Below are 25,063 nucleotides of genomic sequence, written 5' to 3' on the forward strand. Positions count from 1 at the left end.
CAAATCAAGAATTATATTCAGAATTTACAAAGGTATTTTTGGGAATATACCTATTACAGGTTTCACTACAGTGTTTTAGAACTAACACTACAAGTTGAATTTCATGTTTACCTCATGGGCTCTTTTAAGTCCACATTACTTTCAATTTCTAGGATTTTGATACCTGGATGATAAAGGTAGCAAGTAATTCATTAAGTCCTTAAAATCAGTATAATTAAAAGCTCAGGTGAAGGTTTCTAAAATAAAGTTTAAGAAATAGAGTTCTATCATGACATGTAGGATCAGTGGTCATGCAAAATAACCTTAAACATCTCACACCAAATTCATAAAAAGTTTTAAAATTAGGTAATGTAAAAGCCCAGCATGAACACTTAATGCAAAATTAGACTGTATTTTTAAATTCAGTTATTAATAAACATGGAAAGATTCTTTGAATATAAAAGTTGTATTTAGTCACTTGTGCCTAAGAATGTTACCAGCTGAGTAATGGGAATGGAAAAAACTAATTTGATTTGCAGTTCTAAAAACTTGGGTAAAAAAACACACAAAACCGTAAGATTTGGGTTAATTTTTTAATGGCTTATATTCAGTACAAACCAGAGTAATTTACCATACAAGTTTCATTAGTCTTGGTTATTTTTATATTATCTATATGAACATCAGTTTATTAACTTGCTATTTTCAGCATACAGGTGGATTATTTTCCAATAAAGTTAATAGTAAGGTAGGGTGATATGTAGAAGTGCTCAGTTATTCAGTGAGTCATTTGCTGCTGTTCCTTTTCTGCCATTTCTTGTTGGCGAATTGTTTCTTGTGCTGCTTGCTGCATTTTCTCCAGTTTTTCCAGAGTCAGAGATTTTAAGGGTAAAAGTTTGGGTTTACACAGCACCATTGTGCTTATATCTTCCACAGACAACTGCCCTAAGTTTAAAAAGAAATAAGAATTTGATGGAGTAATCCAGTTGTTTGGTGGTTTGGATTTGCAGTTAGGATGAAGATCTAAAACTTAATCCCATTGTTGATGAAAATCTATTCTCACAGTTTACCCCTGTAACATTTCTTCAATATAAACATAAAAGCATTTAATGTTAGGGAGTTCATGAGGAAGACAAGTTTCAAATTTTCTACCTGAGATTCTAAGCTACCACAAGACAAAACTTTTTGTGTCAAATGTTTAATTTGAAGAGATATGGGAGAAAATGCGTAGTGCCTAAAAATACTTGCATAGTACCCAAAAATACATAGTGCCTAAGAATACTTATATAGTGAAGTGTATGGTATTAATTTAACATGAATATTCAAATTCCTGAGTGTTTAATTGAAACCTTCAGCGTTTCTTACTACTGCTTTAGGTTTCTTTTTTACCCACATTCAGACCTCATTTAATATTATGGTACATTACAGTGCTCTTTTGTATTGAAAACTTTGAGTTGTAACCTGCACAATCTTGAGTATAACAGGATTTCTAGGTTTAAACAATGCTTCGTTTGTCATCCTTTTACTGGGAAAAATTAAAAAAGGAATGGATTACTCCTTTACAACCTACTCGTGAAAGAAGCATAGTGGAAATGGACAGTAAATGTGGGATACAGAACACAGTTTCAGATTTTTAGGTATTGAGCCTACTATGTGACACTGCCTATTACTTTTTAAGTCCCTACAGTATTATATCATCTAAGTATTAGTGATTTAAATACCTTGTTTTGGAAGAACTTCCCGGAACATGGACTTCACTTCTGCCATATCTGAATTGCTGGATACAGTTTTTCCTTCAAGGAGAAATCGGTATTTAAGAATGAATTCCCAACATAGTGCTTGAGAAATTTCCATTGTAATTTAAGAAGTAAAATCACAATTCCTATAAAAGATGAACTACGTATCCTTGTATAATTTCCCCCTTAATTTCTTGTGGATCTTTTAATTGAAATGGTTGAGATCACGTAAGCATCTAGATCTTGTCACCTGTCAATGGTTAATAGTGGTGGTAATTGGAAGGCTGCATATTCTAAATTTCCTCCCCTCCTAGTGAAAAGTTGGCAGGAAAATTGGCACTTGTTCTTTAGACAAAGATAATTATCTAGTAGATGTCAGCTGAGGAAAACAAAGGCCTTTGTGTGCACCCACCTAGGTTTACTGATAGCATCTCCCCTGAATGGTGGGTGACGTAAATAACATGACCATTTGGGAGGTGGTAAGAGGTAGTTAGGGAAAGGATGAGGTAGGAGGTAAACATTTCCTAACATTCTCACTTCTCAATAGCTAACAGCTGGTTTCTACTTGAACCCTTTTGCTATAAAGAGAAAAGGCATCCCAAGGATCAGTTACTGGCTACACAGCTGCAAGCTGTAAGGAAGCAGCAAACAGGTGAAATTGGCTCTTGAACAGAAGTGAGGTATGCTTTCAGTTTACTATTTTCCTCAATGCAGAAATACTATATGCTAAAGTACCAACGAATACTTGAGTATTTTGTTATGACTATCCCAGCATATACACCATCTTTGGCTGATGACATTTGTTTCCACTGTTACATCCCAGATTACAGTTAGGCTATATATTGAAGGTGTTCTGGATATAATTTGTAGCCTGTTCCCTTTCCAAACATGATTCTCCAGACAGTCCCACCCTTTTTGTGATATTTCGCCATACTGATGCCACCTGACCATGTCTTTCACAACATCACCACAGAAGAAAGATTTATTATTTATAAAGTGATGCTGGCTTGGTGCCTGCCTTAACCACCCACTGCAGATGAGTTGTGATCAAGTGAAGCTGCTTCTGGTCTTAGTTATTCCCACTCCACTACTACTTTGACACTGCTGATGAAACCTTCCTACTCTTCACCAAGCCTCTTCCCCTCATTGCTGTTCCTATTCAGGAACATCTAAAGCAGCTACCTTAGCCCTGTGCTGCTCGTCTGAGAGTAAAGATGGAGTAGGGACTGGACTAGAGAATAAAGCAAGCCACTCATTACTAAGTGGAATCTGAGATAAATGCATATGCAATTTCCTTAGAATGCACAGTTGCTCCTCCTGCCACATTCTTTCCTTATACTCGGGCTTTAGTGGAGTGCTTTACTAGAGTTGGTTCTTGTTCCTAGGTCCCCCTAGGCACTGGCAGGTATCTAGTCAGTGGTAGGTATCTAGTAATCATTTCCTCCCCTCTCCCCAGGTTACGTTGAAGGCTAATAACATTACAGATCCTGAATGTAACTAAAATAAACATGAAGCCTCTCCATTACAGATAGCACAATGAAAATAATCACTATGCTCTTATTTGGCCTAACCTGAAGTGAGACACCACTAGACGGGAGGGTATACATCACAGATGTTGCTAAATGTGAAGAAATACGTAACAGCTGAGCATCTTTATATCATCAACATTTTTATCACCAAAATGCTAAACTGGTGGGCTCTTAGCTGTTTTATAGGTTAGCAATGCCAGCCACCCAGAATTCAATCACTATCCTTTGCTTTCTCTGGTCCATACATACCTCTTTCACATCCACACTCTGGCCTGAGGAAAACAGTGAAACTTGGTGCTCTACCAAACCTTAGTTCTCTGACTAAGCTGCCATTGTTATGGGAAAGGGTGTGGGGCCAAAGGCCCGGTGTGGGGAAGATTAGTGCCGTCCCTTGCCTGGGTGGAGTGCTTTACTAGGGTTGGTTCTTGTTCCTAGGTCCCCCTAGGCACTGGCAGGAGAGAAACAGGAAGGGAAGGGTTAACATAAGCATCGTGGTGGCTGGGTGCTTCACTGGCAAGGCTACAGGGTCTTGATAACTGCCCAGGGAGTTAGAGTAGGAAGGAGCATTCATTTCCTTCTCCAGATGGCCTGCTAATAGCTAAACATGGGTGTTTTGTCTGGTGTAACGCGTGCCCTAAGGAGCTGTGGCTACTCTAAGGGTACTTTCTTACGGTAACATAAGATGTGTGTAACATCAGAGACAGATGGACCATAGAAGAAACATACCAGCTATGGCTGTAATTCATGTTTTATCATACAACTGCCACATCATTCAATTCATTAAATATCCACCATGTGCCAGGCACTGGTCATTAGTGAATAAGAGATACAAAAACCAAAAACTTGACCCGTTTGGAATATACAGACTAGAGTAAAGGGAGAGAAATATAGAATGCTAGAAGGTAGTACATGCTATAGAAAATAAAATAGTTTAAGGGGATTTAGAAATGCTGGGGGTCGTGGTATTGCAATTTAAATAGGAAAATCACTATAGCCTCATTAAGGTAAAAATCATTCTCATTTGGTACATATGTTATGTCTTGTGAAATTGCAAGAAAATCAAAAGCCTAATAGTATCTGCAGTTAGAGAAGGTATAGAGAAATGGGCGCTCTTTGTTGTTGGGTAGTTTTGTTGGTAGAACTCTTAGAGGAATATTTTGTAGTAGCTACTAATATTTTATTAGTATTTACCAAAACTAAATATGTACATTTTCTTTGACCCAAACATTCTACTAATAATAATGAGCCCTAAAGAAACAAAGCATGGGTGTATAAAGCACTGCATTGCACAGCAAAATGTTCAGTAATGGGTAAATCTAAATTTTCACCAATATGTCAAAGGTTAAATTATGGAACAGCCATACAATGTAATACTATGCCAGACTTTAAAATGATACAGATTGTCCAAGGCATATTTTAAGAGAAAATACTAAACTGCAGAAATAAAATACAATTCTTAAACTAAATAGAACCCAAACTTTTACTGCTTAGAATATAGTGTCAATCATTTTTTGAAGCTCTTGGTCTGGGTAATGAGAAAATCTGTCGCTGCCTTTCCCCCATGGTTCCTTTAGTTTGTAATTTCTCCTAGAGTAATGGTTTTAGATGGATAGTGCATTTCAGAGTCATGACAAAGTAAGCAAACTTGTCATAGCCATTTAAGCTGGATGACTAAAATTAATCTAGAAGAATCTGGAGGGAAACCAAATCTTTGTCATGAAATATTTTACTAAGCTGTAGGAGTGAGAGTTGACACTTAAGTCTAGAAAGGATTACTACTAGAAATCAGTCATACACATGATAACATAATCATACAACTTGGATAAGTTAAAAATCTCTCGGGTGATTTAGTTTGGTAATCAAACTAAATTACGGGTGTGAGACTAGACAAGAACACTAAAGCATGCTTTTGAAGCTTGAGAATATACATCAGTGGTCCTCAAATTTTTTGCTTTCATAACCTCCAGAGATTTTGAAAAACTTAAGTAGACAAACTACGTACTCCTTTACATATTCCTAAATTGACATAAATTTGTTCTATGTTTAGTTGTAAAGGATGTAATTTCCAGCATACTTAAAAATAACTTTTATATCAGTCTTTGAAAAATATATCCAATATAATCTAAATGTCATAGCACTTTGATAACTACCATCATCCATTAATTAAAAAAGGAAGAATTTGCCCTGGCTAGTGTTGCTCAGTGGTAGAGCATCGGGCCACACACCAAAGGGTAGCGAGTTTCATTCCCTGTCAAGGGCGTGTTACCTGGGTTGCAGGTTCATTCCCAGCCCTGGTCAGGGTACATGCAGGAGGCAACCAATCCATGTGTTTCTTTCACAAATATGGCAACACCAGGCCCATATTCCCACATGGCAAAATTTAGCTAGGGCTGGGAAGTGATGCCCCATTTAGATGAGCATGAGGAGTTCTCCAGTTTCCACTACAGCCTATTGTTTCTCTTTCCCTTACCTGCCCAGCCACTACAGGCACTTGGCTTTGCAACTTTGGTAAAATACAGAACCACTGGCTTTGCAACTTTGGTAAAATACAGAGCCACTGCAACATACTATATGCCAAACTGTCCTGTTTTATAATTAATTGGGCATTAAACAAAAATACAATCTGGGAACTGAGGGAGACACCAGAAGCAATCCTGTTTAAATAAAGGACAGGACATTTTTCTTCTGTGAATAATAAGTTAGTTCCCTTTAAGTAAATTCAGTCTGGCTAGTGCAGGTTGTGGATGGCGGTAGCAAGGCTTCTAGGAAAAACAGCGAAAAGTTTTTTGTCTTATCCAAGACTTGTCGTTGACTTAATAGATGAATTTTCAAGCGCAGATTTCTGAATGTGAACTAATATGAGAAAAAAGGTAAAGAGGGAGCCCAAAAAGAAAGTGTTTTTCAGCAGACACAATGTAGTAATGCTCACGCACTCTCAAGTGGTTGCCCACATGCTAGCAGGGTGCCTAATTTGGCTTGATAATGTTCATTTGGACGTGCCAAATAACGTCATATGTCATGTAGTTGGAAGCCATAGTAGATTTGTATTCTGTTTTGCTATTTGGCATCTGCTGGTAGAAAAATGTTGCAACATGTTTCAATTTGGCTAATTAATCCAGACTCATGTGAATAAAATGTGTGGTGTATAGCTTCCAGAATGTGCTTAGGCCTAAGAACAGGAACTGTTTTTCTTGGGCAAACTTAGATGATGGCATTGGTTTTGGTATGCTCCAGTAGCGGACACTACTATTAAGTTAGTAGAAAATGACACAACATCCTACTCATGCAAAATGTCTTTTTCTAATAATTTTTGCTATTTTAAAATTCAATACTAGAAAGTGGTCCTAAAAATGTTAGCTACTAACCTTTAAAATAGGTATTTGAAGAACTTTTTACATTTTCAGCATCTGAGATATATAGCTATTTCAACAGTATGCAAGGAAGGGGCAATAACTGTTTGATAATTTCTTCAGTGTTCCTCAAAAAGCCTGATCCTCAGATCACCTGCATCAAAATCCCAATTTTGGACAATTATTAAAAATACAGATTTTTCTGGAGGGTTCCTCAGACTCTCTGAATCAGAACCTTTATTTTATTAAATTCCCCACATTAAACTTGGAGGACCACTGTCTTAGATTAATTCTCACTCGATAAATATTTCATGCTCACGGGCCCGAATTGGACTGCTTTAGAAATTATTAATAATAACTACCACACACTGACTACATACTTTGTGCTATACACTGAGTAAAACACTTTATATATAGTTGAGTCATTCTGTTCAACAATCCTAAGGGGTTTTATGGTTCCATTTAATAGACGATAACTAGAATGAAAAACCATCCAAGGCCACCAGCTAGTGAATGGCCCTGTTCCTGAAACCCAGGTCTGATTCTAAGGTCTGTGGTTTTAATTGGTACTGTACATTATTTTGCTTTACTTGAATATGGAGACAAAATTGTTTCATGGTCCCACATGAGCAAATTCCCTTCTACACAAAAGACGTGACTGATGGAGTACATTACTTAACTTTCAATTTCTGCCCTCCTGGAGCATTTCCTCTGCTCCCTTAAGTGCATTCTCTTCCTTTCACTTATCTTTCATGATCAAAAATAAGTCTAGGATATGAGGAGTACTGAGCTTGGCAATTTGGGGAGTTTCTCTTGTGATTATGGAGCAAATTCTGCAAGTACGTCTCTATCCATTGAGCAGAGAATTTTCCTACTGTACTGTTAAGTATAATCTTGACTCTGAAATTTTTAATAGACTTTGATGAATGTTACCAAAAAGCTATCACAAGAACACCAGGAACAATGAGGACTTACAAGAGAATTTCAGGGGGGAAAATAACATTGCCTAAATTGGAGTGTGGCCACATGGCCAGCAGTTGCCTTGGTATCTGCTTTGATAACATCAGGATTCATCCATATATGAATTGCAGGGCCCACACATCTTTTATCAGCAGTCCTTGGAGAGCCATGAGTTGAAACTCATGAAACTATGCTGACATCAGTACACTTTGCTGCAGATTACACTGCATCAGCTCTGAGTGTAGGCAAAATAGCAGCAACACTTAAAGATAGGCAGTCTGTGTTGCCAGTCCAGGGCACTAACACATACTCTTCACATACAGAAGCATTAAATTCAGAACTGTAAGACCACAGAAAGATGCATGTGCTGAGAAGTGGAATGGACTCAATTGATGACATGGGCAGATGTAGCTGCATTTAAGGCACTTTAACCATGATTGGAAAAGCATGAATACTGTGAAGTATGCTTGCAAAACAATGTTAAATAGAACCTAATCAAATCTCTAAACCAACTTCTGATTTACAAGATATAAAAAAAGGAGACAAAGACCCTGGCCTGAACTCGTCAAAATGCCAGTGTAACAAGGGGAAAAAAAGAATGGGGGAACTATTCTACATTAAGGCTAAAGAGTTACAATATCCAAATACAATATAGGAAGCTTGACTGGATCCTGATTCTTTGCAAGGGAGTGGAGGAGGTATAAAGATATTCTGGGGTCAAATGGAAAAATTTACACAGTGGATTTTAAATATTACAGAATTATTAATTTCCTTAGTAGTGATAATGCTGTATTTTGCAGGAGAACTTTATACTGCTTGGGAAATACATGTTGGAAATTTTAGGGTTGTCTACTTAACAATAGGTGTCTGCAACCTGTTTCCAAATGGTTCAGTGACAATGAAAAAGTGCATGAAAAGGGATGAAATAAATATGGCAAAATGTTAAAAACTGTTGGATCTAGGTGAAGGGTATATGAATATTTATTGCATTCTTTCAACTTTTTAAATGTTTGAATATTTATTTTAATAAAAACTGGGGGAATAGATCATGTTAGAAAGTCTTCAGAGGGTAAGCCTAATAAAAGGTTGAGTAGTAGGGACTATGCTGAATTTCTGATAAACTGAAGTTCCATAAAACTTTGCTGGCAGTGTCCTGGGTATCCAGGAGACGTCTCAAAATTCAGTCTTTCAGCTGGGCCACCATGGCTCAGTGGTTGAACATCTACCTATGATCCAGGAGATGGAGGTTTGATTCCCGGTCAGGGCACATGCCGGGGTTGCCAGCTCCATCCCCGGTAGGGGGCATGCAGGAGGCAGCTGATCAATGACTCATCATTGATGTTTCTCTCTCTCCGTCTCCCTTCCTCTCTGAAATCAATAAAAATCTATTTGATAGGCAGATAAACCTGATACAAACCATTCTATTTAGGCATGAACATAGTGAAGCTAAGAACATAAGCAGCTCTTATATATAAAATAGAGGTGGTCATATAAGAGGTACAAAAAGTGCTAGGTAAGCTCAGAGAAAAGTACTTCCTGCTGGGGAGAACCTGGAAACACCCCCAAGGGTAAGGATAGCCAGGACATGGACACAAAAGGGAGACGCTTCAGTGACTAACCTTGAAAGAAATGAGTTCATTTTGGCCAGAATATGAGTACTAAGGAAGTAGAAATGAAGAAGGTAGGTTTGGACCCTTGTTGGCTGGCTGGGTATAAACAATTTTCAATTCACCTGAAAGTTCTGGCCTTTTTCCTCTGCAGCTTTAGGACGATTTAGGAATCCAACCTGGTATCACCAAAATGAGTGACAGTTTTTGATTCAAGCCTAGAGAAGGAACTCCATGAGATAGTGTGTGACAACTGTAAAGAACCAAATGATACTGTGTATATATATGTATACACATACATACATACACACACACACACACACACACACACACGCGCGCGCGCGCGCGCGTATTGAATTCTTTCATAAGCCATAGACATGCAGAATTAGGACAGACTACCTTCAGCCAGAACTGCAGTCAACGCTCACAAGCCCTCAGGAGGAGAAACAAAGAAAAGGGAGAAAAGTCAGAATGTGAAGAAGGCGGGGAAGTAAGACCTAGAGGTGTTGCCGCAGTGGAGGGGGACCACCCTGTTTTTTTATGGCTGGGAATGGAAAATACTTCTTCAAGCTCCCTCATTCTTCATCCCCCAAAAGCCGGGGTGGGGGTGGGGTGTGTGTGAAAGTACTGAAGAGGAACTTGCGGGGCGTGGCCAGGGGCTCGGTGCGGGACTAGGGGCCCCGCCCGGCGGCCCGCGGGTCCTGCGGGCTGCGGCGGGGCGAGGGGTCGGGAGAGCGGCCTCGCCCCGCGGGGAGCGCCCGAGGGGCGGAGGGAGGGCGGTCCGCCGCCCGGCCAGCCCGGAAAGAAAAGCTGCTTCCAGCGGAAGCAACTCTGAGTCCCGCTCGCCTCCGCGACGCTCGGTCTCCCAAGCACGCCCGGCCCAGGCCTGCGCCTCAGGTGGCAGCCGAGGGACGGAAGGGCACTTGGCGACTCCAGTCGGAATGGGCACTGCCCGGGGCGCGGGGGGCGCACGCTATTCCCCCCCTTCCGCGATGACCCCATTCAGAAGTACCAAATGCAACTTCCGGGCAGGACAGGGATGGTCGGAGCCCTAGACTCTTTGTCCACATAGGTAAGTGACCAGACGTCCCAGCAAACTAAGGGCCAGGAAGCCTGCTCCCCTCCCCCCCCAGTCAGGTAGTCCGGAATATAAATTAACTTGTCTAACATGGGATGTCTGGTCACCTTTGGTCCCATTTTGGGTCTACTTACAGACGCTTCTCTTCCCGGACGGCTCAACTGTTGCCAGGGCAACAGGGGGATTGGGCGAAGGGAAAACTACGTCACACTGGAGACGGGAGGCCAGAAAACTGCCGTTGCCATCATCAGTTATGGCTGCCTTAGCTTCACCCGTAACTTCCCGGGGAGTGTTGTCACTCTACCCTGCCGGAGGCTCACTCTGTGACCGGCTAGCCAGCGGCGCCCAGCGGGCGGGAGAGGACTTAGAGCAGCAGGGAAAGGAAAAGGGCGGGGAGGGGGAAGCTGAAGCCAGAGCCTAGCTCCGGTTGGGCAGCGTCGCTGGCGCTGGTGCCTCATTCTGATTGGGCAGCGTCGGCTTCCCTTGCTCCGCCCCATTTTCTTCTCCAGCCAGTGACGGGCCAGCGCCGGAGGGGTGGGGCGGAATGGTTGAGCGAAAGTGTGGAGGGGCGGGCGGGGCGGGGCGGGGCGAGTGGGGGAGGGGCGGGGCGGGGCGAGTGGGGGAGGGGCGGGCGGGGGGCGGCGGTTGGGCAGCGTCGCTTCTAAAGGGGGGGAGGAGGAGGAGGAGGAGGAAGGAGGGCGAGCGAGGAGGATGGCGGAGTCGGGGTTCCTGACGGTAACCAGGGGCCGCTGAGGCGGGAGGGTGTCCGTGGGTCGGCTCTTCCTGCCTTCCTTCCTGCCCGTCGGGCGGTCGGGCTGGCTGTCGGTAGGGGGAGGCCCCGCGCGCCCTGACAGGCGCGAGCCGGCGGGGCCGGGGCGAGGCCCCAGGGGCCGGGGCCCTGGGAGGCGCCGCCGCCGCCGCGGCTTTCCTGGGTGCTGTCGCCGGGAGAGCTGGGCCCTCGGACCCGGCTCTCCGTGCAGGGACCGCAGTCGGGCGCCAGGAGCGAGCCGGCCGGCTCTGACAGCGACGGGAGCCAGGCCTGCTGTGGCGGCGGGCGGCCGGGACAGCGCCCGGGCGAGGGCGCGGGCCGGGGGCGTCTGGAGGACGGTCCTGTTGCACTCGGCTCCCGGAGCCACCGGGTCCAGGCTGCAGCGGGACCCGTGGGCGTCCGGAGGGCGTGCATGGTTGGCGGGGTCCCTGGCGCAGCGGTAATGGTACGGGGTGGGGTCTTTCCCCGCCCCCTCCCCAAAGCCCACGGCGCTCTCCTCGTCTCCTCTCCCTTGGGTGGAGAGTGGGGAGTAGGATTGGGGTGTGTTGCCTGGTGAGAGTTGTAGGCATTCAAGACCGCTCTGTTGGACATGCTTGATGGCAACCTCTCTCGCGGTAGCTTTTAGGGATAGAGGAAAAGTACTCTACACGCTCCCCCCCCGCCCCCAACTCAACACTAGAGGCTTCATGACAAAACGATTTCCCCTCAGCCCCTCAGTATCCATTGTTTTGTACCATCCTCCTCCCCCACCCCACGTCTAGGTGGAAGAAGAATGACTCCAGACCATTAATTGCCGTTCCCCGTTCCCCCCACCCGGGTGTGTGTTAGTGTGGATTTACAAACAGGTGGAATGAATGCCGATTTGGGACCTGGAAAGATGGTTTTCTGGTGTGTGTGTTTAAGCTTTCAGCCCTTACAGATGCTGATTTGATTTTCTTGTCTATCTGTTGCTTTGTATCGTAATGGGGGTGATGAGAATAAAAGAGGAAGCAATGTTTTGCAACCTACCCAAAGAAATGTTTTCTAAGTCTCTGGGGATGCTGAAGCAAAAGTAGGCTGCAGATGTGGACTGTATAGTCTTTGCCTCCATCGTAACTACCAGCAGCCTATACGCTTACATTTGTGCAATTTTGATCATTTCTTAAATGTCAGCAGCTTCTAGTATCTACTCAGAGAGATTATTGTATCTAAAACTTATTTTTTGGTCATGTTTTTCAGAATCCTAGGGTACACTTGTGTAACCAAGTATTTTGTATCTAAATGTAACATCAACACTGAAAAATTGTCTTGATTTTAAAGAGCTCATTTTATTAGTGTGCTGATCTGTAGACTTCACCTTTCCATGCATAGTCCTTATAACTGTTACTTTGTATTTCAAGAGGCTTAGCTGTTGGGTAAATTTGTAACATTCAGTAAGCTTACACTTATAGTTTGAATTGATCGTGTTGAGGTTTTTCTGTGTGGCAGTGACAAGAATTTTGAGGCATGAAGTATGTAAATAACCATTCCCTACATATAGAATTTAGACTGAATATGACAAGCCTTTCAAATACTTGTTTGGACATGAGTTACACTCTAATGCTTTTATTACATTATGAATATACATTTGAAAAGTAGACTATAGACAAATAAAGGCTTTGTCTAAGGTTTGTAAATTTCAATGGCTTAAATGTAATATAAAGCTAACATGTAAAACTATAGTAATCATTTTTTCAAATTTTATTGAGAAATAATTGACATATATCATTGTATAGGTTTAAAGCATATAACATGCTGGTTTGGTTTTTATATATTGTGAAATGATTACCACAAGAGGTTTAGGTAACATCCATCTTCTCATATAGATAGAATAAAAATAAAAGAAAGAAAACAAGGAAAATTTTTTCTCCTTGCGATGAGAACTCTTAGGATTTACTCTCTTAACAACTTTCCTGTATCTCATACAGCAGTGTTAGCTATAGTCATCATGTTGTACATTACATCCCTAGTAATTACTTATTGTGTAACTGGAAGTTTTTTCCTTTTGACCACCTTCCTCCAATTCCCCCTCCCCCATCCTCTACCTCTGGTAACAAGTCTGATCTCTTTTGTGTTGTTGTGTTTTTTGGGTTTTTTAAAGATTCCACATATAAGTGAGATCATATGGTATTTGTCTCTGTCTGACTTATTTCACTTAGTATAATTCCTTCAAGGTCAATTCATGTTGTCCCAAATGGTAGGAATTCCTCACAAAAATATATTCTTGAAGTGCCAGTTTTGAGGGATGGACCTCACCTATCTCTTAGGTTCCTACTTCCCCCCCAAGATATTTGTTCAGTTTTTGAAGAAACAACTACATTTATGTTAGGTTGACATTTGTTTTCTGATCTCATTGTTAATATTCAGAAATTTTATCAGAGCTGTGTTTTGATAATTGTAGCAAGTAAGAGCCATATAACAACTTGTAAAGTACAAACCAGTCAGAAATTTGAAACATTTCTACTTTTAAAAAAGGAACACCAAAATTATAAATTATTTTTGTTAGACTCGGTGGAATTATGCTTTTTAAATAGTGCTAATATTTCTTCAGTGTCTTGGGTCAATGCCTAGAATCTTCCATGTTCAGAGAGATATAATCTGGAGTTCTCTGTAAAACACTCCCAAAGATGGTTTCTGAATAGCTGCTGGTATATGTGGTATATGTGTTTTTGCCTTGACTTACCCCTGTGGATTATGGGGAAGAGTGGTTAAAATTGGAATTCTTTGTTATCCAGGCAGTTAATTGCCGTCATATTTGTTTTGAAGGTATACTAGGTTATCAATATCTGTTGTGTAATTTAATGTTTATGTAGGTCTTAGGTTCTTTAAGCAATTTAAATAATTTTTAGGTTTTTTTCTAGTAAGATATTTAAATATAAAAATTATCTGTTGTGTTTTGACTAAAAAATATGCTCTAACCTGTATGTGCAGACGTAAGGATTATTATATTTTGGAGGTTGAAGATTAAATAAAAAAATATATTTAGAATTCATTTTACCATATCGTTCATGTATCATTCATGATGAAAAAGCATAAAATCAGTGCTTATAACAACAAAACAAAACACACACACCCCTCCAAAACAATAAAAACAACCAAACAAGTTGACCCACAAGTCCTTCAGTGAGTTCTGAGGTTTATAGCTGGGTTTTGGTGGAAGTGTTTTTGAACTAGTTTATAAAATATCAATTAGGAAATTTAGATATAAAGTAAACACTTTGACTTTTCCTAATAAGACTAGTAGAAAATTGGTAAATATTTTGTTAATAGCTGAATTAGATAGAAATTGGCTGTAATTTAGCAGTAGAGTGATAAATTAGGTATTTTTATGTGGTACTTGAGAAGTGAGTATTGCAGGTATGAAATTGCTATTTTTGTTTATTGTTAGACTTGCATTTTATGCATTATATTATGCATTAGGCATGTTATAATTTGAGGCTAAATCTTTATATATAAAAATCTTTTATATATACAAATATGTTACTCTGTTATCCCTGTCTTCTGAATTTTGTTCTGTCTACTTGTTACACTGCATCAGAGTTATGCCCTATAGATCTTTCTGGAAATATTTTCTCTTAATCTAGTTAAAATTTTGTATTTTCTACCTGTCTACACTTTTAAAGTCTGAAAAATGTGTAAGTTACAAGGTGACCTATGGGTATACTTGAACTTGATATAAATATCAATGTTGGTTGAGAAGAACATGCGTAAGTCTGTGAAACTGATTTATGTTCTAAAATATGTAGTTACATTATTTTTAAGCAAACTAATGTTTATTGTGTCTTTGTTGGGTATTTTCCCCTGGTTTACAACTTTTTAGCAAATCAAAGTTCTAACACATGAAAAGCATATTCTAATTACAAAGAGCTCTTCAACTTTTCAGATGTTGGTAACATGTGCTTTTTGAGAAAATATGAAGTTATCATCAAGATTTAAAAGAACTAATTAGATTTCACACTATATATCTCATTGCATCTTCTCTAAAGATCAGCACTGGTTACAAAAAGTAGTACATGCTATAGAAGGCAAAGGTCCTTTTGTCCAAAAGAATGAATATACTGCTTGAAGCTATAAAACATTATAGGAGACCTCTAAAGGGTATAGTTGGTCCCTATGTGAAATGAACCTGAAAGGCTTTTATAAAGTATTTGGCACGTCTGTCTTCTAATGTTTATAGTACTGTGAACACACAATTTAAGCACGTTACTGGTTCTCAAGTACTTTTTATAAATCCTACAACTTTAATTTAGTAATTTTACAATTGACAAAGATAAATGTTTTTTCTTTTAGTGTTTCTAATGTCTTGGAGATAAGGTGGAAATGACTTGTTCTGACACTGATAATGTCTTAGAATTTGGAGTGAAATTCATCAATTAAGTTTGGGCTTTCTCAGTTTCGTGTTATAAAGCACTCCTTCCTGCTTTTAAGACTTTCACAGTTTTGCAAATAGTCTTTATGTTAACTTTTAAGTTTCATTCTATAAATATTTCTTACTAACTACAGTTTCATATTCACTAATGTCATAGACCTTCTACTGAGTGCCATGTATGGCTCACACTCTGAGGTTGCAGAGATAAATAAACTATGTTTCCTGCTCTCAGCAAGTTCAGTTTGTTGCATGAGCTGGACAAATCAGTAGTTAATTGTTTTAGTGTGACAAGTGTTTTGATAGCACTATACACTGAAGATTTCAGATGAGTTAAGACTCAGTCTGCCTGTAGAACCAGCATTGCTTACTGGAGGATTGGGCCTGAACAAGGTCTTGAGGAATAAGGATAGGTAGAAATTAGAAAAAGCATAGACGTTAGAGACTCTAAAGTCCATTTGGAGAATTGCGGGTGAATAGCAATTTGGATTCCATGTGTGACCTAATGTAGGTGATGCAGTAGGCGTTCATGAAGGCTCATATTTTTAGAGACTGTTATATCTTGTGTGTCTAATTTAATTTGGGCCTTGAACTGTGTAGCTCTGTATTAATGTAGGGGAGCTGTTCCAAATTATTACTTAAAACTTAATAAAGTATATATTTTATTAATATTTTAATTAAATACAAAGAACATATTAGCCTGATGTGAAATAATTCCCAGGCTTGGAATTTGGATAATATGTTTCAAAATTGAAATTAAATATCTTTTTCTCAGCATTTATGCATCATGTTAAGAGTAACATTTATGAATTCTTTATAGAATTCATGGTAGGCTTTTGTTATATAAACATTTAAAATTTGCTGTTCTGAGAATTAAAAACAACCTCTTTCCAAACTTATTTAAGAGTGCCACTTTTTCCACTAGGTAGATCAGACTGTATGATCAATAGTTATATCCTGGTAGAAGCCTTTTTATTGTCTTATATGATTTAGAAGTTTTCTGAACTTGAATATTAAGTAATATTTCATATAGTCTGATTTAATACTTTTTCAAGGGCACAATGAGGCCTTCTTTGCCATCCCAAACTCTGTTCCCCACAAAGTGCAATAGTGCCATAGTTTCCCATTTTAAAACATTCTCATACTGCTTTTCTTTTGGTTTTGATATTTTTAAATTTTCATTATAGAAATTTGAGAAATTTCTTTTTAAAAATCTCACATTTTAACAATTATCTTATAAATGTTATAACACCTCAGTTATCTCAAGGTTATTTATTAGGAAACTAAAATTTTCTGGTGTCGTCTTCTTGGATAAAACCAAATGCAGTGTTCACCTGGCTAACCTAATCACTCTTCAGTCTTTAATATCGCATCCTTAGGGAGGCCTTCTTTGATCCCTAGTTAGATTCTTCTGATAAAGGTCCCTTAGCACCTGCAGTTTTCTGTTTTATTCCATTTATCCTTTTTGTAATGATGTGTTGAATGTCTTTTCGCTAGACTGTAAGCTTCATGATGAGCATTGAGTATTTCTGTCTTCACTATTTCTCCAGTGTACAATGTCTAGAGACCTTGTAGGCTCCTAATGGAAAATTAGTTTAAATTAATAGTCTGGAGCCCCAAACAAACAGGCCACTAAAAAAGATAAAGAAATGTCATTGTTCTTAAACTCATTTCCTGCTCTTAGAACCCCTCAGGACTTAATTCAGGGCTTTTTTACTCTCTCATAATGTACAATTAAAAAAAATGTGGTAACCAAATGTAAAAAGGCCTGGGATACTCCTAGAGGTCATAAGATAGTTGAAAATAAGAGCAGAGGGAGAACAGTTAAAAAGCAGATACAAGTCATTAAAAAAATATATCAGTTTAGGGCAACTTAATGTTGTGATAAACATATCTAGAATCTTTTAAGACACCATTTGTTTTATATGTAAAACAGCGTAGCAATAATGATGATGTAAGATCATGAAAAAGATCAGTTGCTGTTAGTAAGTTTTGTTAAAGGTGACAGGACTATGTATTGTATTTCAGAAAGGTTTCCATCTAAAATGATACAATTAAAAAAGTTATGTTTTAATCCTCACATGAGGATATGGTTTTTTAAAAATTGATTTTAGAGAGGGAAAGGGAAAGGGAGGGGGAGAGAGGGAAACACATAGATGTGAAAGAGGGACATCTGCCCCCCCAGGGGATCGAACCCACGACTCAGGCATGTGCCCTGACTGGGAATCCAACCCATGACCCTTTGATGCACAGGATGATGCTCCAGCCAACTGAGCCACACGGGCCAGGGGCTAGGGCTACAATTAAACATTGATAATGTGTTACACTTTTGTTATTGGAAAGATGTGCTTAATAAGGCACCATAAGTATTTGAGTAAAATTAAGTACAAGCAAGTAATTATCTGACAGTATAGAATCAGTGCAGTATATTATGACCTTACAGTTTGCAGAAGTAGATTTTATACCTAATGTGTTCTTTGTTTACTTAGCTTTGAAATACATAAAATTGAGTAATAACATGTTTTTCTTTATCAGGTTTGAATGAAAACATACCTGTTGCAATGATATGACAAAATGACACATTTCTGCAACTTCTGTTAAAGAGAGTAAGCTTAATTTCTTGGCATTTCCTGGTAACCTGGACTGGAAAAATTAGATTGAAGGTCATAATTACTTTTATGCTAGAAGTATGTGCAGTGTAACAGATTGGGTGGATTGAAATAAATTATATTCAGTTCAGTTTTGTTTTATATTTCTTCTGGGATAAAATTTCATTTTAGTTCTGGTTCAGGTAAATTGCATTTTATCTTAATATTGTAATATATTGAATTCTATAAATATAAGGATAGGTAGAAGAGCTAATTCTTATTTTGTTGCTAAAACAAATATTGGTTTATCTATCATGTGTTAATTATAGTTTTAAATTTATAGAAGTAGGATGGTTATATACTAGGCAGCTTAAAATAGTAAGGTTTTATGATTTAATCTTGAAGATATTTATTTCTGTACTTTGGAAGTAGTGATCTGGAATTCTTAATACTAGAAATATGGCCTAGTTTCAGAACACCCACTGAGCAACTGTGGGAACTCAGCATGCTAAATGGCTTGTAGTGCTGCTGTATTTTTAAATTTTCCCCACCTCCTGTTATATAATAGCTTATAGTAGTACACACTGAACATGTATATTTGGGACAAGAATAAAGTTTATTGAAGCCCCAAAATATGTGAGACTGTGTCAGGCTTTGTGTTGGGCATTGAGGACCTAAAGATGATAGAACATGATGGCCAGTAAGTGAATGACATAAATTAGGTGGTAATATTTTAGCTTACAAATAAGTCATGAAAAGCAAGAATTGTTTGGGGGCATGAGAGAAATGACTTTAAAAATGGAGTCACTATTTTTGAACAACAACAACAAAAATTTAAATGCTATTAAATTTTTTAAAATGACTCTGATATAATAACATTTTCATGATGGTTGTGTACATGACAAAATTTTCAGTGGAAATAATTTTAAACATCTCCCCCATTATGTGCAACATTATGCCAGTGTATGAGAACCAGCAACTGAAACTGTTTGGAAACTATAAATAATGAAATCTGCGGGGCTGGAGTGGAGTGGCTCAGTTAAGTGTGGTCCCCTGCACCAGAAGGTTGCCGGTTAGATCCTTTCGATTCCTGGTCAGGACACATGCCTGGGTTGTGGATTTGTTCTCCAGCCACCAGGGAGCTTAGGGAAGGCAACCAATTGATGTTCCCTTCCCCCTCCCTCCCCCCTCCTGTCTCTTCCCCTCCCCTCCTCCCCTTTCTGCCCTCTCTCCCTCTTCCTTTCTTTAAGCACGTCCTCAGGTGAGGATTAAAATAAAAGAATGCACTCTACTGGTTTATATGCATTGTTTAGGAAACTATATAAAGGCATTTGATAAAACATACTTTTGCCAGATTAACTTGTTAAATAAAAAAAGGGACTGAGTTGATCCGCACTAATTGTAATATCTGCAAATGGATATTAGAGTTAAATGTTTCAGTTTAAAAATTTTCATGATATGAAAAAGGAAGGACTTAATTTGCTTTAAAACTCAGCTATGTAATTCTTGTAGAGTTAGCTCTGAGAGTAATGAATGCCTTAATATGTGACTAATTATTCACATACAAAAATATTAAAAACTATGGCCTTTTCTCAATAGGAACTCAATTATACCTGACATTTTCATATATAAACAGGTATATATATATATGGTGATAATTGATATAATAATAAGGGTCCTGTGGCAAGATCTTGAAGATTTTTGTTTCATCAAAAAAGTTGAAATTAAATGTAATATAATTGAAGTTTTGCTGTATTTTATTAAACTCAAGTTCTTTGAAAATTGAAAATCCACAAATGGTAGATTCGTATCCTAAAAATAAAAACAACTTGTTGATTACCCCATCTCTTTCCTGACTATACTATTACCCAGTTTTTATAACTAACAATTTGATAATACTTGAGTTACTTCTAAGAGTAATTAAAATTAAGTATTGCCAAATAGTGTTTTTTCTTTCTGGCATGGTTTAGGTAATACGTATATCACTTACTATCTGCAAATTACTACATGATTTACATCTTTGTGATGTAAGAATTTTTTTACATCAAAGCTTCTGTAAACTATGTGGGAATCATATTTTGGGATTATAGTCAAAAGATAGTAGATAGTACATACCAGTTGGGAACTGGTTGGGTTTAATGTGTTAAATTACAAAAACAGTAAATTGTCTCTTTTTGTATATTCCAAAATATAAGCAAGGGCTGCCTTTCTTTAATTTGAGTAGCTTCTGATGGGAGAAATTCTTCATTGACCTCAGTTAAATTGGGCCTGGCTGCTCAATATATTTCTTTTAATTTTATATGAGAAAGATTTTTTTGCTTTGGGATAGTTAAAAAAATTAATACAGAGATAAATGAGAGATATTTTTAATGCCTCAAATATATTATGTAAATCCTATTTTAACAACTATCAGGATAAGTAGATAAATAAAATATTTAGTTGAGCATATGGTCTTCATCTAAGTAGTTTCAAGATGTGAAAAAGGCTATTTGTTTTACAATAATGGGAACTTATTAAATACTGATTCTTAAATGTAAAATACCTACCTTGAGACCACACACTCCTCTAATCTTGTTACATACAATACATTTATTTTTGTTTATGTTTTTCTGACAGTTTCTGATAAATAGTTTATAGAGTGAGTAATGGAAAGGATTTATAATCAGATAAGACCTAGTGAAGGAATGTGTAGGTTTATACAAACAAAAATGAAGCAGTTAAATGTAGTTAATTTTTAGCATAAAAGTACTGAAAGTCATTTGTTTTTTTAAGTTGAAAATACTTTATTGAACATTAGTCATTTTAGTGTGAATAACCTAAGATAGCAATTACATTTTATCTCTTTGCTTTACACTAATAATTAAGTAACCAGCTTACTGATTTATTGCCAGTTTGCCCCTGGTAAATGAAGAGTAAAGTATATTTTGGAGGACTTAGGTTGTGTGTGACATGTTTGGAATTCCTTGGCAAGAAAGGCAATTTAAGCAATATTCAGAGGTAAATCTTGGGGGAGTGTCTGTGTGGCAGAAGAGTTTTTCAGACAGTGTTTAGTCAAAGATATTTGATGTTTACTATTATATATCTTAACTTATATTGAGACATTCAAATCTTCCCTACGCTACCTCTGCCTTTTGTTTTGATACTTTGCTGGAGAATCTTGCAATTTATATATACTGTGAGTTGGAGTGTTTTACAAGAGAGCTGTAATCCCAGTTATGACTTATATTGTGGGTTGGGCAAATAAGAATTTTCAGTTCTTTGCTCAAAACTTTTGTTTACCCAGAATCAAAATTACATAAGTTTCATGCTTTCTCATAAGAAGGAACACAGATTTCCTGAAAAACTCTCATGTATTTGCTATTGTATATAATAACTTAAGCCTGTCTTTCTCCATGTCTATCCAAATTATTTCATCTTCCCTCCTCACCAAAGGGGGAAAAAAAGTTGAATGAATGAATTTGAAGGTCCTGTGAGTTGTTCACAGACAGGTATTTCTCTAGCCTCCATGAAAACTACTTTTACCTCAGGTTCATTCATGCTGCTTAAGAATGTGGTTTTTTTTATTTTTAATTTTTATTTCTCTCTGAACAATAATGCTCCCTTCAGCATGTTAACTTGGGGTGCTTCCTTGATCTTAGGTCTTCTAGTTTTGAGCATTCCTTTTTAAACTCCTGAACAAGAAAAACATCGCTTTATGTGATTTGGAGGGAGCCAGTTTGTTTGTCCTCTAAGCTACGTGCTAGGATGAGGAGTGCTTCAGTTCCTATAAACAAAGGAAATACAAAGGAGACCTTGCCATTTTTAGGTATTCATAGCAAGATCTGAGTGATTTATAGTTAATTTTAAGTGGAATATAGGGAAACTGCACAAGACAAGATTTTTATCTGTTTATTGTTCGACTATCTTTATTCAGTGAGTGTTTATTGAGCAGTTACTGTGTGCTTAATAAAAAGTTCATAATATCTTTTAATTTGTAGAGCACTTTATAGAGTAAAAATAGTTTCTTCATGTAAGGAGCCTGCCATCTGGTAGGGCAGATAAAGCCAAGTTAACACATTTAAAATTCTTTTAATAAATATAACTGCTGTTATACATTAGGCATTATTTCTAAGTATTAGGATAGAACTGTGAAAAAGAAGGGTCCTATTTTCCCATTACTTTAAATGAGGGAGTCAGATAGCTAACCTGGCAAGTATAATACATTGTGATACGTATTTTGATAAGCGATAGTTTTAAGTGGAAGCATGGAGAAAGGGGTATTCAGAAAAGCTTTGAGTAATCCAGAAAGGCTTCCCAGACCTCTGAGCTGAGATCTGAAGAATACAACAGTTCACTCAGTGAAGAATTGTAAACCCATGTTTCTGGCAGATGGAAATAGCTTGTATAAAGTCCTAGGGACAGAGATAGCAGGACCTGCTGTGGGATCTGAAAGAAGTTCATGTGACTAGAGTGCAAAGTGGGAAATATCAGAGTTGTAGCAGGAGAAGCAAGCAGGGGCCAGATCTTGAAAGGCTTGGTAATTACTACTAAGAAATTTGGATTTTATCCTGAGGGTTGTGTTTGTGGGGGCCACCCACTCTTCCCCCAAATGTTTTAAATTAGGCAGTAACCTGATTAGATGTGAGTATTTGAACGATCACTTTAATTACAGTGTAGTGATTAGGTGAGGAACAGGATGGGAGAGTGGATGTGCTAAGACTGGTTACAAAGCTATTGGGATACATTTGGTATACCCTAGAGCAGGGTAGTGGCAGTGAGAATGAAGAGAAGTTGAGTTGGGAGAAATTTTGGGGAATAGAATGGATAGGATTTGGTGATTGTTAGGATGTCAGAGTTGAAGGAAGATAGGAGTCAGGATGACTCCAGGATTCTTGACCTTCCCTCCTACCCTTTTTAGTTGCTTTCTCCTTAGCTGTTATCAGTTTTTTTAATTGATTGATTGATTTTTTAATTTTAGGGAGAGAGGAAGGGAGGGAGAGAAAGAGAAACATCGACTTGTTGTTTACTTATTTATGCACTCATTGGTTGATTCTTGTATGTGCCCTGACCGGGGATCAAACCCTCAACCTTGGGGTAGCTAGACAATGCTCTGACCAACTGAGCTACCTGGCCAGGGTTTAGCTGTTCCATTTTTTAAGACGCCTTTACTGATACCTGCGACGTCCAAGACTGGTTTAAGGGACTTCTCTGTGCTGCGGCAGTTCTTACCACACTGTTCGTGGCCTTTACCTCTTGTTTGTAAGCTTAACAGGCAAGAACTGTGGCTTATTATTGCATACTTAACACCTTGAACAATGCACGACACTAAGTATGTATTAAATGAAATGTTGACTGAATGAAAATACAGTTTTTATACTTATAAAAATTTAAATATTTATAATTGGAGAAAAAAACTAGTTTTCTGAACTGCCAGTATCCAAAAACTTGGTTTATAATTTCAGTGAATCAGATCATTCTGTGCACTTTTGAATGTCTCCTGTAAAAACTGTGCATTGTCATTCAAATCTGAAGAGCTGGATGTGTTTACTTCTGTATGGACTGTCATGGACTAATTTAAATGGACTTTGATACTATGTTCTTGCTAAGCTAATGGCAGTAATATCTCAATATTTCCCAAATTACTAGTGATATTGAGTAGTTTTGAAACATTTGAGTAGTATTTATTGGCCACTTAAGTATTTTCTGTGAATTGCTTGTCCACTTTTTAGTGCTGTATTTGTATCATGGATGTCCTTTTCACCTTGCTTGTATTTTTTAAAAAAATATATATTTTTATTGATTTCAGAGAGAGGAAGGGAGAGGGGGAAAGAGATAGAAACATCAGTGATGAGAGAGTCATTGATCGGCTGCCTCCTGCACGCCCCCGACTGGGGATTGAGCTCGGCATCCTGGGCATGTGCCCCGACCGGGAATCTCTTGGATCCTAGGTGGATGCTCAACGGCTGAGCCCCGCCCCGCCCCGCCCCCCTCCTTGCTTGTATTCTTAACTCTCTGAGCCCTGCCACCTACCCCTTAACCACCCAGCCATCCATGTAGACATCTTCCTTACTTAAACCTCTTACACTCCAGTATCATACACTAGTCCATCACCACCTGTGTACAGTCTTTTCACTCCATTCTCCATGCTAAGCCATCCCCCTGTAAAGACACCCATGCCCACCTCAACTTAGCCTCTGACACCTCTTGTTGGTTACCAACATATGTTCATGTCCACTTTGTCATGTTTGGGTTCCAATATCACCCACTGAGCTGCTGCTCTGTGGGACTGCCTTTCTTATCCCAACCCATGTGCCACGGCACACTGGTGTGCCAGTAAGAATTTTTAAAACATGCAGTTCCTGATCATTTAGTCAGGGGCACTGACCCCTCTTCCCTTAGATTGTCAAAGAAAGAAATGACAGTAGCCAACACAACAGTAGCGGCCCAGTGTGAATGAATCAATATTACACCTATACTTTGGTCAGATGAGCAAAAAATATATTTTCTGGTGTTCCGCAGAATTTCAGTATTTAGTTTATGTGTGCCATGATATGAAAATCGCCCAGGCTCAGTTGATTGGAGCGTCGTCCTGTACACCAAAAGGTTGCAGGCTTAGTTTCTGGTCACGGCACATACCTAGGTTGCGGGTTCGATCCCTGGTCAAGGCTGTGTAGGGGAGGCAATGGATTGATGTTTCTCTCTCACATCAGTGTTTTTTTCTCTCCCTTTCTCTCTCTCTAAAATCAATTAAGCACATATCCTTGGGTAAGGATTAAAAAAAAAAAAAAGAGGTTGAAAATTGCTGACTTAGACTATCGAATACTTTTTGTGGTTTGATAAAATTTTATTAACATCTTTTTAATCTCTTAAGCTAATCAGGTAAGATGTTATTGTTTTGTCTTTAATCTTTAAGCCCTAGTATCAAATAAAGATCAGTTATAAATTTAATAATAGAGCCACAAAACAAAAATCTTACTTTAAATTTTGAGATGTTTAGGGAGGACTAACTCCTTCACAAAGATTTTACTCATCTTTTTACTCATCTTTTCAGCCTTTGTGGATCTCTTTGGTCAGTCATTTTACCAGTGAACTTTTTCTACTTTTAAG

The 25,063-nt window shown here is 38.5% G+C and overlaps 2 protein-coding genes across 8 annotated transcripts in view; one reads left to right on the forward strand and one right to left on the reverse strand.

Annotated features, from left to right (window-relative positions):
- Positions 1 to 553: 553 nt before the first annotated feature.
- BBIP1 (BBSome interacting protein 1) lies at positions 554 to 10,547 on the reverse strand. Of its 4 annotated transcripts, XM_016212140.2 has the most exons (5): positions 10,371 to 10,547; positions 9,558 to 9,591; positions 9,284 to 9,411; positions 1,698 to 1,769; positions 554 to 921 (listed from the first exon to the last, which is right to left on the reverse strand). In XM_016212140.2, the coding sequence occupies exons 4-5, from the start codon at positions 1,741 to 1,743 to the stop codon at positions 755 to 757; spliced, it is 213 nt and encodes a 70-aa protein (XP_016067626.1). In that variant the 5' UTR covers positions 1,744 to 1,769; positions 9,284 to 9,411; positions 9,558 to 9,591; positions 10,371 to 10,547; the 3' UTR covers positions 554 to 754. The 4 variants fall into 4 exon arrangements, with proteins under 4 accessions (XP_016067626.1, XP_016067628.1, XP_016067625.1 ...); XM_016212142.2 differs by lacking the exons at positions 9,284 to 9,411; positions 9,558 to 9,591; XM_016212139.2 differs by lacking the exons at positions 9,558 to 9,591; positions 10,371 to 10,547 and having other exon boundaries at positions 9,284 to 9,413.
- Positions 10,057 to 25,063, forward strand: part of SHOC2 (SHOC2 leucine rich repeat scaffold protein) — a 44,232-nt gene continuing 29,225 nt past the window's right edge. The window contains exons 1-2 of one of the 4 annotated variants that reach the window (XM_016212133.2): positions 10,057 to 10,230; positions 17,925 to 17,995. The gene's annotated coding sequence lies outside the window, so the exon portion shown is untranslated. Of the gene's footprint in view, positions 10,231 to 10,921; positions 10,972 to 17,735; positions 17,996 to 25,063 lie in introns of those variants that run through there. The other 3 variants (XM_016212134.2, XM_087823941.1, XM_016212132.2) reach the window with 3 other exon arrangements.

The sequence above is a fragment of the Miniopterus natalensis genome, chromosome 14 (genome assembly GCF_054644295.1).
Source record: "Miniopterus natalensis isolate mMinNat1 chromosome 14, mMinNat1.hap1, whole genome shotgun sequence".
NCBI classification, from domain to species: Eukaryota; Metazoa; Chordata; class Mammalia; order Chiroptera; family Miniopteridae; genus Miniopterus; species Miniopterus natalensis.